This window comes from Anopheles maculipalpis, chromosome 2RL, assembly GCF_943734695.1.
Source record: "Anopheles maculipalpis chromosome 2RL, idAnoMacuDA_375_x, whole genome shotgun sequence".
In the NCBI taxonomy this organism is placed as follows: Eukaryota; Metazoa; Arthropoda; class Insecta; order Diptera; family Culicidae; genus Anopheles; species Anopheles maculipalpis.
The window spans coordinates 8436640-8451486 of NC_064871.1; the positions used below are offsets into that span (position 1 = coordinate 8436640).

Consider the following 14847-nt stretch of genomic DNA (forward strand, 5'->3'; position numbering starts at 1 on the left):
GAACTGGAATCACACGAACTGGAACCGAGCCGGAGTTATGGATGCACTCCAGACAACCCATCCCTATTGGCCATTCATCGAAAATTCCGGCAGGATATTCGATTATGAAAGAGTGCCACAATTGTATTACAGATGACTGTGTCATTCGTTTGAGGTAAGGTTGATTAGCATTCAATTTTAATTCAGTGTACTGCTAATAATGCCCACCTTACGTTGCTATCTTATTTTTAAATTAACCTTAACAGCAATGGGAAAAGCCATTGAAAACATTGTAAAAGATGGTAAGGATATTAGCATAGTGCTTAGGACCAGGACCACTCGAAGCTTACTTTGCACATAAAGCTTTCTATCAGGCAAACAATTTTCCGCCTGAAAGTATGCAATTTTCAGTGTTTTAATGAGTATTTGGAATTCGTTCGACGCGAAATTGCATACATTTAGGCTCGCACCTTACAAGTCATCTAAAACATTACAACTTTGTAATTGATTCCTATAAAACGACCAATAGAAAATCAATTATACAGATCCGTGTGCCGAGTACAAGCTACCATTATTCAACCACTTTGTGAACGGGAACTTGTCCTTTTCCGCGAGTGATTATCCCGCTGTACCGAAGCCCAAAATGCTCCAATCCCTTTTTTAATTCCTCCCAATGATGCTGCTCGCTCCCTACAGACGAGCTACAGTATTTTGTATCATTCGGTCAACTTAATTCGTCGCATTACTGTGCCACAAAAGTGCTCATTAGCTTCCCATTGTAGCTGCAATTCGGTACAACTTTTCCTAAAAACTCATACCATTCCTGCTGCCGAACTAATTAACTCAATATACTTATCGCACTCACCACCGTCCGACGCCCGATGAGGAAATTGTTTGACGAGAGTAATAATTAACATGTTCCCGGATGTGGTGCCCAGGGTTTTTTTTACCCTCGTTTGGCTATTTTATTTGTTTTCATTTTTTCTTGTTTTGTTTTTGATGCTCTTTTTTTGCTCCAAGCTTCTCCCGATTCGGGCGACGACCGTTGCGTAATTTAAGCTCACTCGCCAAGTGACACTTTCCGGTCGACGGAAACCATTCAAAATTTAACAATTTTTTTTTTTGTATTTCTCGATCTCGTTTCAGGCACCGTTTTGCAGAATTTTTACCATCGGATGTAGACGGTTACAACGATGAAACAAGATACCAAAGTGCCAGTAACAAAAACGAGAAAATGGGCAACATTTTGTGTGTACAGCATCATTCTACGCCGGACAAACTGCACTGGTGCTGCACACGGGACGCTGTCACTGTAGACACCACCGTCGTCATAATTTTGGTGCGTTAATTAATTTTCCTCGTTTACACTTCATTAAAAAAATGGCTCAACGTCACCAGTGGCTACGCTACACTCACGTATGCAAATTCGAAACCGTGCGAATAAAAGTCACAACAAAAATGGTTCGCCAATGCCAATGGGTTTAATTGTGGCCTGCGGATGGATACGGAAACCGGGCAGGCCCCAGGAGCTTCCCTGGGTTGTTTAAACATCGATCTGTCAGCAGCCAAATGGATGTGAGCACCGCTTGGATTGTGTGCTCTATCGTATGTGACTAATGATATGAAACCATTCAACCTGAGGTTGAAATAAATGGTGCAAAGTCCGATGTTTCCGTGTTTGTTTCCATTTGATCCACACACTCCGTTCTTAATTTTAAAACGAAGGCATGCAATCGAAAAAAAAACGAAAAAAACTGCTGAGATGCACACCCGAAACAATGTACCCATTCTCAATTATCGACAACGGGCAATGCAGTTATGGAAATGAGATCAGAAAAAATGATTATTTATGAGGTAATTTGTTTGCTTTAATTGATCGCTTTATCTACACTACTTGTGAAGCGATGTCGGAACTGCGCGACATAAATTACAATGCACCCTCATAGCTTGTCTCATTATGTTTGCATGGCAGTATGGATTGATATTATGTTGAATTATGCGAGCGTAGTGAAACAAAACACATTTGATTTATATGCAATCAAAATACAACTGTAAGCCAAGTGACGCGTGTAAGGTGGTAAATTAAATATAAAACATAATTATTACACTCGCGGATGTTATTTTTAAGTCATTGTATATATTCGATTTATTTCCATTTCGCCTCAGTCTGAAATGAAAATACGATTTTTCTACATCGCTTTCCGTTAATTTACATGTACGTCCCAAGGAACTGTTTTGCAAACAGAGCGAAGACAGCTGTGGAAATCGGATTGCATAGCTTTCGGCGTTTTGTTCAAAAATGTGCCGTAAAGCATACAATTTGTGTTTGGAATCTTCTCAAATGTTTCTTTCACACCTTTTCCTCTTTTAATATTTAACCAAAGAGAGTTTTCCTCTCCATTTTCAATCCACGAAGCTCCCCAAAGTTTGGGAGAAACGCATAAACAATTCTCTTGACGCTAAAAACCAAGGAACAAAAGCAAACATATTAAATACTGCAGATTCTATGTCAAAAGCACTTGTTAGTACCGATTTTATACTTTTGTCATATACACGCTTTATACAATTCCTATGATTAATATACAAACACACACTCAATCAGGTGTGTGAGTTTAACGACTAGACTTGTGTTTAATACGGTGTGTTACGCACTCAAACTCACTTTTTACCATTTCGTTTGACTGTTTCGCACTAAAATTGGTCAAACCATTCATGCATTCTCATGTTGGCCATCTGTCCTGCTGCTTCTTGATTGGATATTTGGAATATTATCGCCGACTTTCTCGTTTTCATTCTATCTCCGTTGAGTATTCCTTTTAATGCATTGCAAACTTACTTGACTTGAATTTAACTTCTCCTACTGTCTCCGATAAATACCTTGATTCGTTCAGTTCCCGCACTGATTATACTGTTAAAGTTGTGTTGATTACACAGAGTATTATAGTACTCCTGTTTCTTTTTGTTACAAAGCTGATTATCCGAACTCGACCGGTGCCTTCGATAACATGTGATTGCTAAAGTTTGCTTTGGAGATAATACGTTCTGGTCTACTCTTTATCGTGTTTCCCTTTGCTTTTAGATCAGACTGTAGGCATGCATTTGCAATAACAACTTTTTTTTGTGCACGTTTAAATAGGCTAGATCAGTTATACCATTTTTGCAATACTCTAGAGCAATAAAATTTAATCAAATTATGTTTATACTGTCTCTCTTTTTCAGGGAATGTTTAGTAATTTTGTCACACTTCTATTTAAAACAACCGTAGTTCAAAATAAATGTTTCATTAGGAATATCTTAAGCTACATGACTCGTTTTGGACTCATATAAAATAACTGCATTTTAGCACGAACACAACTTACCTATACTATTCTCGACGCATTTACGCTGTGCCGTATCGGAAAGCCTGAAAGTATGCAATAGCTGTTACTCAATTTCATTTTTTTTAACTTTTGCATAGCTTCAGACGCATACGATCCTGACACAACGTTAAAGCAATCTAGAAATGTTATAAATACAAAAATCATTGAAAAGAGTTACATTATCTCATCAAATGCCAGCATTGCTGCGTTGTGCCACATAGCTACCGACGACTTGGTTTTGTTTGTTTGTTTTAGAACCATTTTGCATTTGTTTCACTTTTTTAGATTAGTTACGAAAAATAAACCCTACTTTACAAATTATCAGTGTATCACAGCCAATTTTATGGGTAACCCTACAGCGAACAAATGTGCAAGTTTTCGCTTCTCTTTGCTTGTGTATTAGATATCCATGCTTGATCGATAGTACGGGTTATATTAGAACCGTTCCTAACAACACTTTGAAACTCTTTTTGTTACACGAGTTATTTCACTCGTCTAAGAAATAACTAAAAATATATATAGATCTGGAATGATGTTGTAGATTACTGGGGTTAAACCATCACGCGATTAATATGTTTTCCCCTTACAAAAGCATTAGCTTCCAAACAGATGTTGACAAGCTCGACAGAGAGTGAGAAGCGTAGCGTGGTCGGTATTAGAGTGCCCACTACACCATGTAAGTTTTCACGTACTGCTAGGATTGGCTCGTATCGCAAGCATTCGATCGTCGTCCTGAAATCGAAGTCGAGGACGCTCCAGAACCGGGTGTGGCTGTCAGCATCGTACTACCAGACGATGAGCTGCGCCGATCCTTCGTACCATGTCCGGAAGAGGATCCAGCTGCACTTCCACCACCCCCCACAAAGCCCGTCGGAGATTGTAAAGGGGAATCTACGTCGAGTACAATTTCCGGTGTGAACCGTACACGGCTTTGAGAGGAAATTGAGGACGAATTGTCCTTCGCGCTCAGGTACGAACTGTCATCGCTAGTAAGGCTGTCGGGAGGCGTTTGATTGGTGGTACTAGCAGTACCACCGTGCGCAACGTAGCCAGCACCAGTTCCACCGTACTTCGTCTGGGAGCTGGCGGATCCTGCTTGCGACTGATGCGTCGGATGAGAATGGGTGTACTTCTTCATGCTGGAGCGAAGTTTCGTCTGTGGTCGGATGAAACTGGTCGCCAGCGATCCACCACCATCGCCATGATCCAAACCTAGCACCGTGTATGGACGCTCTTCCTGTTCGATCCCGCTCATAAACTCACCTGACAGATGTCCACCGTGACTACTTGCAGAAGGGTAATGTGCTTGCAGACTCGTCTGTCTACGGAAGAAATTCGGTATGTTTTCGTACTGATGCATACGACTCGTTGCCTGGAAGGCTGCCGGAGGTTCGTGCATTTTCGACGTGCTCGCAAGTGGTAAACGACCAGGCGTTGGAGTGTCTGTACCACCGCCACTTGCCAGATACATATCTCCAAACTTGTACGTCGCTTCATCTAACAGCCGTGCACTCATCTCGTCTCCCTCCATGTGAAACCCTTGGTTAACGTTGCTACTGAGCATAGTGCTTGAAACGTTCGAGTGTGTCCTTCGATGGCCCGTTGCGCTGATGCCCATCGTCGGAACACGTGTACCCGTTGATCTTAAACTTCCAGCACCAGCCGTCCCTGTAGATCCTTCGTACGCATAATCGTGGTACGAGGCACTGTCGTAATGGTGATCCTCATACACCGGTTCTCCGCCGTACGATTTCGTTTCACGCTCGAACGCAAAGTTAATCGCTGGCCGATATGGAAAGTAATGCGATCCTGTTTTCGCCGAAATTGGTAACAACATTTAGTTAGAAGCTCAATAAGCTGGACATATGCGACACTGCTTACCTAAGTAACTACTAGTAGCACCTCGATTGGTCATGTTAAAGATAGGATTATGCTGCGTATAGCCGTCGTACTCGCCCGGAATGTAGAGACCCGCTCTACTTTCACGTTCCTCCGGCAGGTCACCGTAATCCATGAAGGATGTGGCGCTAGACTTACGCCGAGGTGATGGAGTCGGTGGTTGCGTTCCGGCTCCGACACTGAATGAGGAGCTTGGTCCCGATGGGGTGTAGTTCGATCCGAGCCCGCTCGTTGTTGACATTGTCGAAGGTAGATAGTGTTGTGGTGAGTCGGTGTACTTCAGAGCACGCTCGTCCTGTCGTGGACTCGTCGATTGAGCCGTCATTTTCCTATACAAAGTCAAGCGGCACATCACATGAAATCGGTGTGGTGGTTGACTTCAAACTATCTCCCTACTCACCTTGTCTGCTGTCTCACCGGTTCATGGAACGGTGTACCGCTGTTTTGTGCGTACAGTCTATCCTCTTGTGCTTGAGCAAGCTCCTCCTCATACACTTCCTGACCCATCGCACTATCCAGTGTTGGCGCAGTGGTTAAGGGTGGCATCGACTCTAACCGATGCATACCTTCCAGGTGCAATGAGTGTGGATCATGCGCAGCCTGCAGCTGATAGTGATAAGGACTAGCTGGCTGTGAGTACGATTCGTACTGTTGCAATGGGCCAGGATGTAGCTTTGGATGTACCGGAGTAACGTTCGATACGCGAACATCATACCCGGACGCAACACTGGCCAACATCGACGCCATGTTGTACAGTACCATCTCGATGATCGATGGTTTAGGCTTTCGTTGACCTTCGGAAGCGTATAACGTTGGCATCGGTACGGTGCTCGGTAGGGAACCGAATCGATTAAGACTAGAGCAGAGAGGTGTTACACTCAGCGTGGACATATCCGCACCGGGCCCGGCACCCAGGTTTGCCGTCGTAGCGTACCACGCATCCTCGGAATCGTAATCTGAATTTAAAATAAGGTGATTGTAGCACACCAAACGTTACTATACCGTGAGCCCCTACTATTTGAAATGTGCCGTCCAAAAACGCCCGCTCTCATTTTGAACCCGCTAAACAACACGACGAGACAACGAGGAACATTCTACGACAGGAAGGTGTACACGAAGATATACTAGACTTTTTTTTCAACCGGATTCACGTTCAGCGCTACTTCTAACCAAGCAATAAGAGCAATTTTTGTAGAGTAAAACTAACATTACTTATCTAGCGACAAACACCAAGCTTGAAATAACTGAGTCTGTTTTATTCTAACTACTAATTTAGTAGGCAAGAGATTATTGAGTAGATTTCTTTCAAATAATAAAGCCTATGTTAATTAATTTTTAATAGCGTTAAAGAGGACCACTAACTAATGGTAATTACATTTACCAAGTGAGATAAAAATCATTCTTGTACTTTGTTTAGTGCTCAAGCAAACAATTTTTTTATTTACAAATAATAAAGAAGAACAAACATTGCCAAAACCGTTCGAATAAGCAAGCAAAGCTGTAAAATTTAATGAATTAAAATATAAAACGGAAACACTTTACTAGTAAAACCATCATGAAGCGGTATTTTTATATAAATAACATCAAGCAACGACAAAATAATATAAAAACGTAACAAAAACAGAAACCTACAAAACAAAACAGTCGACTAACGCAAACAATAGTAACGAAAGAAAACAACAACAAAAACACAACTAAAAAGGTTCATTCATCGATATCGATTGAAAGCTTAGGTTTTATTTGTCCAAATAAAAATATTAAAATTATAATCATAAACTGTGATTCGTTCTACACAAACTTATGTACTCAGTTGCTTACCGAAAAAATAAAAAAGAAGGATATGTTTATGAAAATAACGCAATTTATCGTTTTTATCGATCAATATAGACTACCAATATAATAGTAACATACAGTAAGACAATTTACTCCTAGTTCCAATTACTTCAAGCTTACAATTTCATTGTATCACTTAAAAGAAAACAAGACAAGACAAAGAGTAAAACACATTTACGTTCCCTACCGGCAATGGTTCTGTGTGTACGTATTTGTGAGTATGAGTGAGTGTATAAAAGGGTGTCTTTAACGAAGACGAGGCGCCCAAAATTGACGACGCAGTGTTCCATCTTCCCGAGCAACCATGACTTCATGTCGCGCGCACGTGACTAAATTCTTGTATCCATTCTATCGCATAGTTTACTTTCACTGTAAAACATCATTCCGACTACACGTACTTATTCCAGTTTACAATAATTTTGAGCGTATGAAGCGTGTATCGCCACACACCGGGAATCGTATTGATTCGCTATTTTGTCGCTACTGTTCTGTTTCGATTACTGTAAAGGATTGTAGCGAGGTTGTGAAAGTTTCACCATCACCGGGAAGATTTATGCCAGATTTTAAAGCTCTGTTACATGTTGTTTGGATGCTCCAACTCCATCTATTGCCTTAATTCGATTCCTCCACACACTACGATTTCTGGTTAAAATTGATTAATGACAGTGAACGCGTTCTTAACACTACACACCTGGGTAGGACCGGGGGTTATCGTTCCCATATATCCCAAACTGGCACATGCGACATTGTCAGCTGACCTAACAACACCTTCGCACAATTATACCGCCCGAAAATGGGTAAGTGGATGTCTCTTGGGGTTTATTTGTTTAGGTTGTAGGAATGGATTGGAATTTTGTATTAGATTTTATTTGCACGCTTAAAAGCGTTCTACGATTAGTATACAACCGCTGCAGTTAATGATCGTATCGGTTTTTTTTTAACGCATTCACAATTCGATTACCTTTCTCCAACAAACTGTGCAAGTTGTATTGAAATGAGTATCACAAGGACCAAGTTAATAATTAAACCAGGACCAATAAACAGGTTTTTCTTCTTTAATCAGCGTCCCGTACGCGCACAACATAGAATTTCTAGGTACTTTTTTGACCAATATTGACTACCGTACGATCTAAATCGATTAAACCTAGTAAAAGCAAAAACCTAAACAAACATACCAAATTGCATACTTTCACGCAAAAAGTGTTAACGATTGTAAGGAAAGAAGCCAAAAAGCGCCTGGTTTTACACACTTTGCCTACGTCCAAATGCCCATTACCCATGAGCTGTAAAAAAATGATCTACGGATAATGTCGTCCAGTGCGCCATTTTTATGACGTTCCGAAGGGTCCAAACTATTCTCGCTGAAAACCGAAATCATAAAACTAGAAATCTTCTACTGTGAATCTTCTTCTGCTTGGCATAACACGACCTCTAAGGTCACGGCGGCCATCGAATGGCTTACTAGACTTGCCGATACCAAGTAGTTGGATAGTCAGTCCTCACTACGGGGAGAAGATCCGGATGGGATTTGAACCCTGGTCCTGTCGTTTGAAGACCGGCGCCGCTGTCGCCTACACCACAGAGCCGCCCGGCTGTGAATAGAACTTATTGTAACAGAATAGAATATCAATATTCCACCACATTTCATACAAACATCGGCCTACCTCATCGATCAGCGTTCATCAAAAATCGATGAATATATGCAATCAACAATTAAAAACAATCGTCTCCAATGGGGATTGTCCGATTTCGCAATCGGTAAAAAAAAAACCTCAAAACTCGTCTAGTCTGGTGAATATCCTTGGACTATGTTACAATCTTAAATTCTGTCCTGCTGAAGGCGCTCGAAACAGATCATCCTGTCCGAGAACCAAGAAATGCTGTGCGTTGGCAGTAGTAAACTACAACATCAAGACAAAAGCAAAACACACCACCCGGTCATCAGTTCTGCGAATCACTAGGACGACGAATCGAGCCCAGATAGTTCTCGTTGCTCTGCACGATCAGATAGTTATCGGTGCGCCGGATCATGGCGTACGGAGACTCATTCTCGACGCCACCCGTTTCACCATCGATCAGCAGCAGCTGCTGGTCCTGTTCGGTTGTCGTGCTGCTATTGACAGCCGTCGGGCGTCGCAGATAAATACTGTTATTACGGTGCACAAGGCGCCGCTTGTTGGTCGTCTTGTTACTCGCATCGTTACGATCTGTTCCGCCAGCTCTGGAACGCTTGAACGGGAGCAGATTGCTTAGCTTGAGCTTCTTCTTCGTACGACCAAACTTTCGACGCAAACTATCATGCGGACGTCCATCATTGGTGGATGAATCTTCGCCCGCTTCAATCGCACCCGAACTCGGACATTGAGGCCACAGCAGATAGGGACCCGCAATCGATTCATACTCCGAACCGTGCACATCCACATTGGACCGGAACGTAACGACTGAACTTTTGCGTGAGGAAGGCTTCTGCTCGCTCTGTCCTTGTGTGACGAGTGAGGATTCTTCCTCTGGTCGTTCGGCAACGATAACTCCCCCTTCACTACCGCTCAAATCTAAGTTACCGAACGATTCCTGCAACTGTCCCACACTGCGCGTATCCGCAGTGCTGACCGTGCTGCTTCGACTTTCCCCAGCACTATCCCCATCGGTACCAACCCCATTAGCGTCCCGTGCAGCACCGACCAGATAGTTTTCGCGCTTAAACTTTGACCGGGTCCACTCTTGGCCCGCCCAGTACGACGTTAAATTGTCACTCGAGCGGGACCCGGACATCCGGTACGAATCCATCGTATCGCACTGCGAACCGGCGGACGAATGCGTATAATCGAACTCATTCGCATCGCTTTCCTTGCGGGAGAAAATATTCTCTATGCTTTGTTGCAGATTGTTGTAAAATACGCGATCATACTCGACCACGCCATCTTGCGGCGTCGCAGCTTTACACCCGCGACCGGGCCAATCGTCGCAGGCGCCGTCACAGTAGCCGGTACCGAGTACCGACGCTTCCGACTGTGCCCTACCATTGTTATCCGTGTGAATATGATGGGGATGATGAGGATTACTAGGTTGAGCATGATTACTTCTATTGCTACTACAGACACCGTTGTTGCTATCGACAGTACGGGGTACGGTGATGTGGTAGTGTTGGAAGGTATGATGCATACGATTACGATTAATATTGCTATTATTATTATCATTACTAGAACAAGTAGTAGTAGTATTGGTACGGCTATAGTTACGGTTCGCCTCGATGGCGTGCAGACCATCGTCGTGACTTTTACCTAGGATTTCGTGCCGTGACGAGCTGGCGGACAGTGCCGTCGCCCGGCCCTTGTCCAGATTTGGGGCGCTCTTGCTGAACTGTTGCGGTCGGGCGGTCGGTCGCATCGTCGGCAAGTGGCTTCGCTCTCGCTGGTGCAGCGTCGATGGGCCCCAGGTCTTACCCTTGATACCGTCGCCCGGAACTGCTTCACGGTTGGACATTCGTGGCATATTGATTGATCAAACATGATTTCGCATGAGAATACATTTCATCAGAAGAATCGGTTCGGTACACACGCATCAAGCGTACAATGGGTTAGAGGGAAGTGATTAGTTTGATAGCAAATGCACACAGATGCACGCATAATGTGGGCCGTGTGTTATTAGATGGGTTAGTAAATTGTAATTTCAGACATTTTTAGAAGAAACATTCTACTCCCTTAGCATCACGTAAAGATCACCCGGAAGCTAAAAACAACCATCCTGCATGAATTCACCACACATGATGAGGCATTAAGTTATTATAAGTTCTAAAACGGATACAAATAACTCCTTGAATATTCTTCAAAACGGTTCCTGTTGAAAACGGGTCTTACCGGCTAATCAGACAATCTTATCGGAAATGACAGAAATCCTATTCTGCTATTAATCAGCTTGTAAATCAAAAACTTGTACTCAAATGAAAGCAACCAATACATTAAAAAAAACGATACACATACACACACGCGCTCGCGCAAAACGCTTTTCCTAACACAAATTTAAAACGAACGATACGTTTGCAACACAACTAAATAACGCACTTTGGTATTAAAACATGCAAATTAAAACGCGACTGACTACTGTAGAAGTAAGAAAGAACGAATAAAAACGCCTCCGACATATTACGGTACAAGTCAATATTGTATTTCTCCACACGCCTACAAAACGCACGGACACACGCTGTGTTTTCGTTTGTGTACAAAGAAATCTAAGAAACCAAAAAAAAGTCTAATCTATGACGAAAGCGTCGTGAGTAGGCATAAGAAAAAAAAACTGGTGATTTAACTTAGCTAATCCGGAAAGTTAAGATAACAAAACCGGCGGAGCGGGGAGACAACGAGAGATAGTTCAGAGAATCAAACACATCGAGGTGTGTATTTTGTTGAATAACTATAGACGCTCCGCTTTGTAAGCTATCAAAGATATGTCAATAGACGTTACGATTGTGGTTACTGGGCAGATTGTGATAAATAGCGCCACAAATGTTCAAACATGGGATATTTGGAAGGTTTAAGCTTATCATAAGAATTAGAAAGAAAAGTCCGCTAGTTAAGCATTTCTTGCTTTCTCTCATGTCTTTCTCTCCAACATTTTATAGCAACATTCATAGCACAAATAAACTACATTTGCATTGTCCAAATCGACAAGAGAAAGCAAGAGCAATGCACGTTTTTTGGTAGATTAGAAAGAAAAACTCGACAAAGCTAAGGCAAAGGCTGTGTTAGTCATGTTGTAGCATAGCGTAACGAGTCGCATATGTTTACTTACACACAATCGTCCGGAAGCGAGTCGCCGGTGACCCGGGTGGAGTGTCTAAACGCTGACGGTTTTCATCACGTATGGCCGTATGCTGTATCGTGATGGTGTGACGAAAATCCGATGGCAACGAAATTTGTCCCGGTGCTTTTTTAATCAGCTAAAAACACATCCAATCCACCAACAAAAAGATCATTATTAACAGTTAAGCGTTATTTTTTGTACTTCAAACCGTACGCACCTTGATTCTACTTTTGCTAAATTTCCCCTTGCGCTTCTTCGGTGTCGGAGTATTTTGATTGATAAGAATTTTTAGCTCACGGCCCAACAGGTCGATCTCGCGGGCGTGCAACTCCTGTTCGCGTTTGGCTAAAGTTTCTTCCTTACAGCGCTGCTGCTGCTGGACACGCGTCAGTTCTTCCTCTTTGCTGCGTAGTTCCTGCATTCGGGTGGGTAAAAGAATCAATTGTACATGAATTAATAAGGACCGATGCTGCACTACCGCAGGTAAAGCTGAGTGAGCAAGAGCATTGTTGTAAGAAACATTCCATTAGAAGATGAGTAAATATAACACAAAATAAGGAATTTTATCAACTAGGCAAAATACCAACACAAAATAAAAAATCAACAACAAATATGTGGGCAGAGACAAACATTATTTACCACAATCAACGTTTGAACCTACTTATCTGCTTTGTTTGTGTACAAGCATCGACAATTCTATGTAAACGATATCACTTTTTGTTAGCAGTGTACTAGAAAGTGTCGTGGTACATACAAAACACAAGAAAAATACATCGTGAAATCGTTTTTCCACGAAAGCAACCCAAAAAGCACAAGTTTAGCCCAGTAAGGGCACACAGAGCACACAAAGCAATATCTCTAGTTTGCTCTATCATTTAGCTCAATCAAACCATGTCAACATAAACACAAACACAAACAAAAGTGTCAACAAAACTGGACAAATTGTAGCCAAAGAGAGAAGCAGCAAACGCATTATCATCGCACTCGAAAAAACAAAACAAAGCAGAAAACCATAATCATTCAGTGAGAGAGTAAACTAGAGAAAATACGCAGCAAATGGCCGGGAAAAAACGTCTTACCTCCTCGAAAGATTTAAATGCCTAATGCGGAAAGAAAGGCAGCAGAATGGAAGACATTAAATCAAAAAGAGAAACAAGTAATACGCAGGAAAGGAGTTCAAAATTACTACACTTCTAACGAAAACGTAAGTCTCAACTGAAACGTACAACAACTGCAACAATTGCCAAATATCAAACATGATAAATTATACTGATAAACCGGGAACCATAGTAAGGACACAATCAGTAGAAACGGTAACAAACGCACACTCGCTTACCTTTTCCTTTTTACGCAACTCTTGTAACACTTCCGCGATTTCCTTCTTCCAGCCGTCTTGCATCGTATGGAATGATTCGTGAGGCGTTTGAGCAAAACCGGACCTTGCGATAATGTCAAGATCCTTTTCAATCTCCTTAAACGAAGGCCTCCGATGCGGATCGATTTCCCAGCAGGCTAAGAAGTAGAAAATCGTCATATAAAAACGGAAAGTACGGGAGAATTAAATGCCTAGCACGAATCTTACATTTCATCAGCTTTCCCCATGATTCTGGGCAGGTTTTTGGAATTGGTAAGGCGAGTGTATTCACCGCCACACCGTACGCGACGGACAGTGAATCGAAGCCTTTGTAAGGCGTTTCTCCGGTGAGCAATTCCCACAGCAGCACACCGTAGCTCCATACATCGGACGCTCTGTAATAGCGGGAAAAGCAAGTGAAAGCAAGTGACCAAGTGAGGAAATAATAAATGTAGCGCCAATTCTATTTGCTTACTTGGAATATGTGCCCGATTTGATCACTTCCGGTGGCATCCAGGCGAATGTGCCGGCGGCAGACATTCGCGTCGTACGGTACGCTTCCCTTGCCAGCCCGAAATCGGTTATTTTGAGTGTTTTGTTGTGCAGATGACCATTTTGATTCGATTCACTAATTAGCACTGCAAAGAGATAAAGAAATTTAAAGAAACTCCTGCATCTTCCGCCCCTCTCTTTCTCATCCACACACTCTTACCATTGGAGCTTTTCAAATCCCTATGAATGACGGAGATTGGTGCTTCACAGTGCAAATACTTCATACCGCGCGCGATCTGTATCGCCCAGTCCACTAGCACGTTCGGCGGAATTTTTCTCCCGGCCAGTATCTTGTTCAGCGAGCCACCCCGTGCAAACTCCATCACCAGGCAAAGGTTTTTCGGATCCAAACAAACACCCTTCAGTGACACTATGTTCGGGTGCTTTAGGGACCAGAACAGTTTCGCCTCCTGCAGCACATTCTGTCGTGCTACCTCGAATTCTTCCTCCTGGCGTGACGCTTTCACCGCAACTTCCTCCCCGTTCAGATAGGCACGATGAACCTTGCTAAATCCCCCTACACCGATCACCTCCTTCAGCTCGAGCTCGTGAAACTGTATTTCGACCGGTTGCACCTTAAGCACAGCCGGATCTTCGTTTGTGACGAAGTTCGAGGGAAAGATACCCACACGGTCCCCGATCTTGCCCGTCCACCAACCCTCGTCGCCCGAGATACTGCTGTCGGTGGACAGCACGTACACGATTTGGCCCACTCGGAGCGACAGCTCGTCGTCGCCCTGCGCCTGATAGTCGTAACGGGCCGTCCACAGGGGCGACATGGTTGCCCAGTCCTCCCGCTGGTCCCGCTGGCTGCTCGACTCAATCCCCGACCGTATCAACATTCTTTCGGCCCTATACACATACTCCGCCACCGTTTTCAAAACAAAAGATTTTACATCGATCCCGTAGCGCCACTGGACAACGCGCTCGCCTTTGGTTCGACTAGCAACACCCGCGGAGTCGTTTGCGCACTAGTTGACGACACTGCACCACGAAAACGGTCCGTTTACCAGGCAGAAGTTGTAAATTTGTTCATTTTCTCGGAGAACAAATGCAACACTTGCAGACAAT

The 14847-nt window shown here is 43.1% G+C and overlaps 2 protein-coding genes across 2 annotated transcripts in view; both read right to left on the reverse strand.

The window, feature by feature from the left end:
- LOC126559409 (iron-sulfur cluster assembly 1 homolog, mitochondrial) overlaps positions 1-14847 on the reverse strand; it is a 347746-nt gene that overhangs the window by 82375 nt on the left and 250524 nt on the right. The gene's annotated exons all lie outside the window — the stretch shown is intronic.
- Positions 3968-14698, reverse strand: LOC126556773 (mitogen-activated protein kinase kinase kinase 11-like). The gene is made up of 10 exons (XM_050212259.1): positions 13937-14698; positions 13700-13862; positions 13453-13619; positions 13207-13382; positions 12088-12285; positions 11859-12006; positions 10352-10534; positions 5638-6193; positions 5220-5566; positions 3968-5147 (listed from the first exon to the last, which is right to left on the reverse strand). Exons 1-10 carry the CDS (start codon positions 14616-14618, stop codon positions 4033-4035), a joined length of 3735 nt encoding a protein of 1244 aa, XP_050068216.1. The 5' UTR covers positions 14619-14698; the 3' UTR covers positions 3968-4032.

Excerpts from the sequence above, each read along its gene's own strand:
- LOC126556773 (XM_050212259.1), bottom strand. The coding sequence starts at position 14,618 with ATGTTGATACGGTCGGGGATTGAGTCGAGCAGCCAGCGGGACCAGCGG. Across the intron at positions 13,620-13,699 it reads AAATCGGGCACATATTCCAA|AGCGTCCGATGTATGGAGCT; the intron begins GTAAGCAAATAG and ends CCGCTATTACAG. Across the intron at positions 5,148-5,219 it reads TGCTACTAGTAGTTACTTAG|GATCGCATTACTTTCCATAT; the intron begins GTAAGCAGTGTC and ends CGGCGAAAACAG.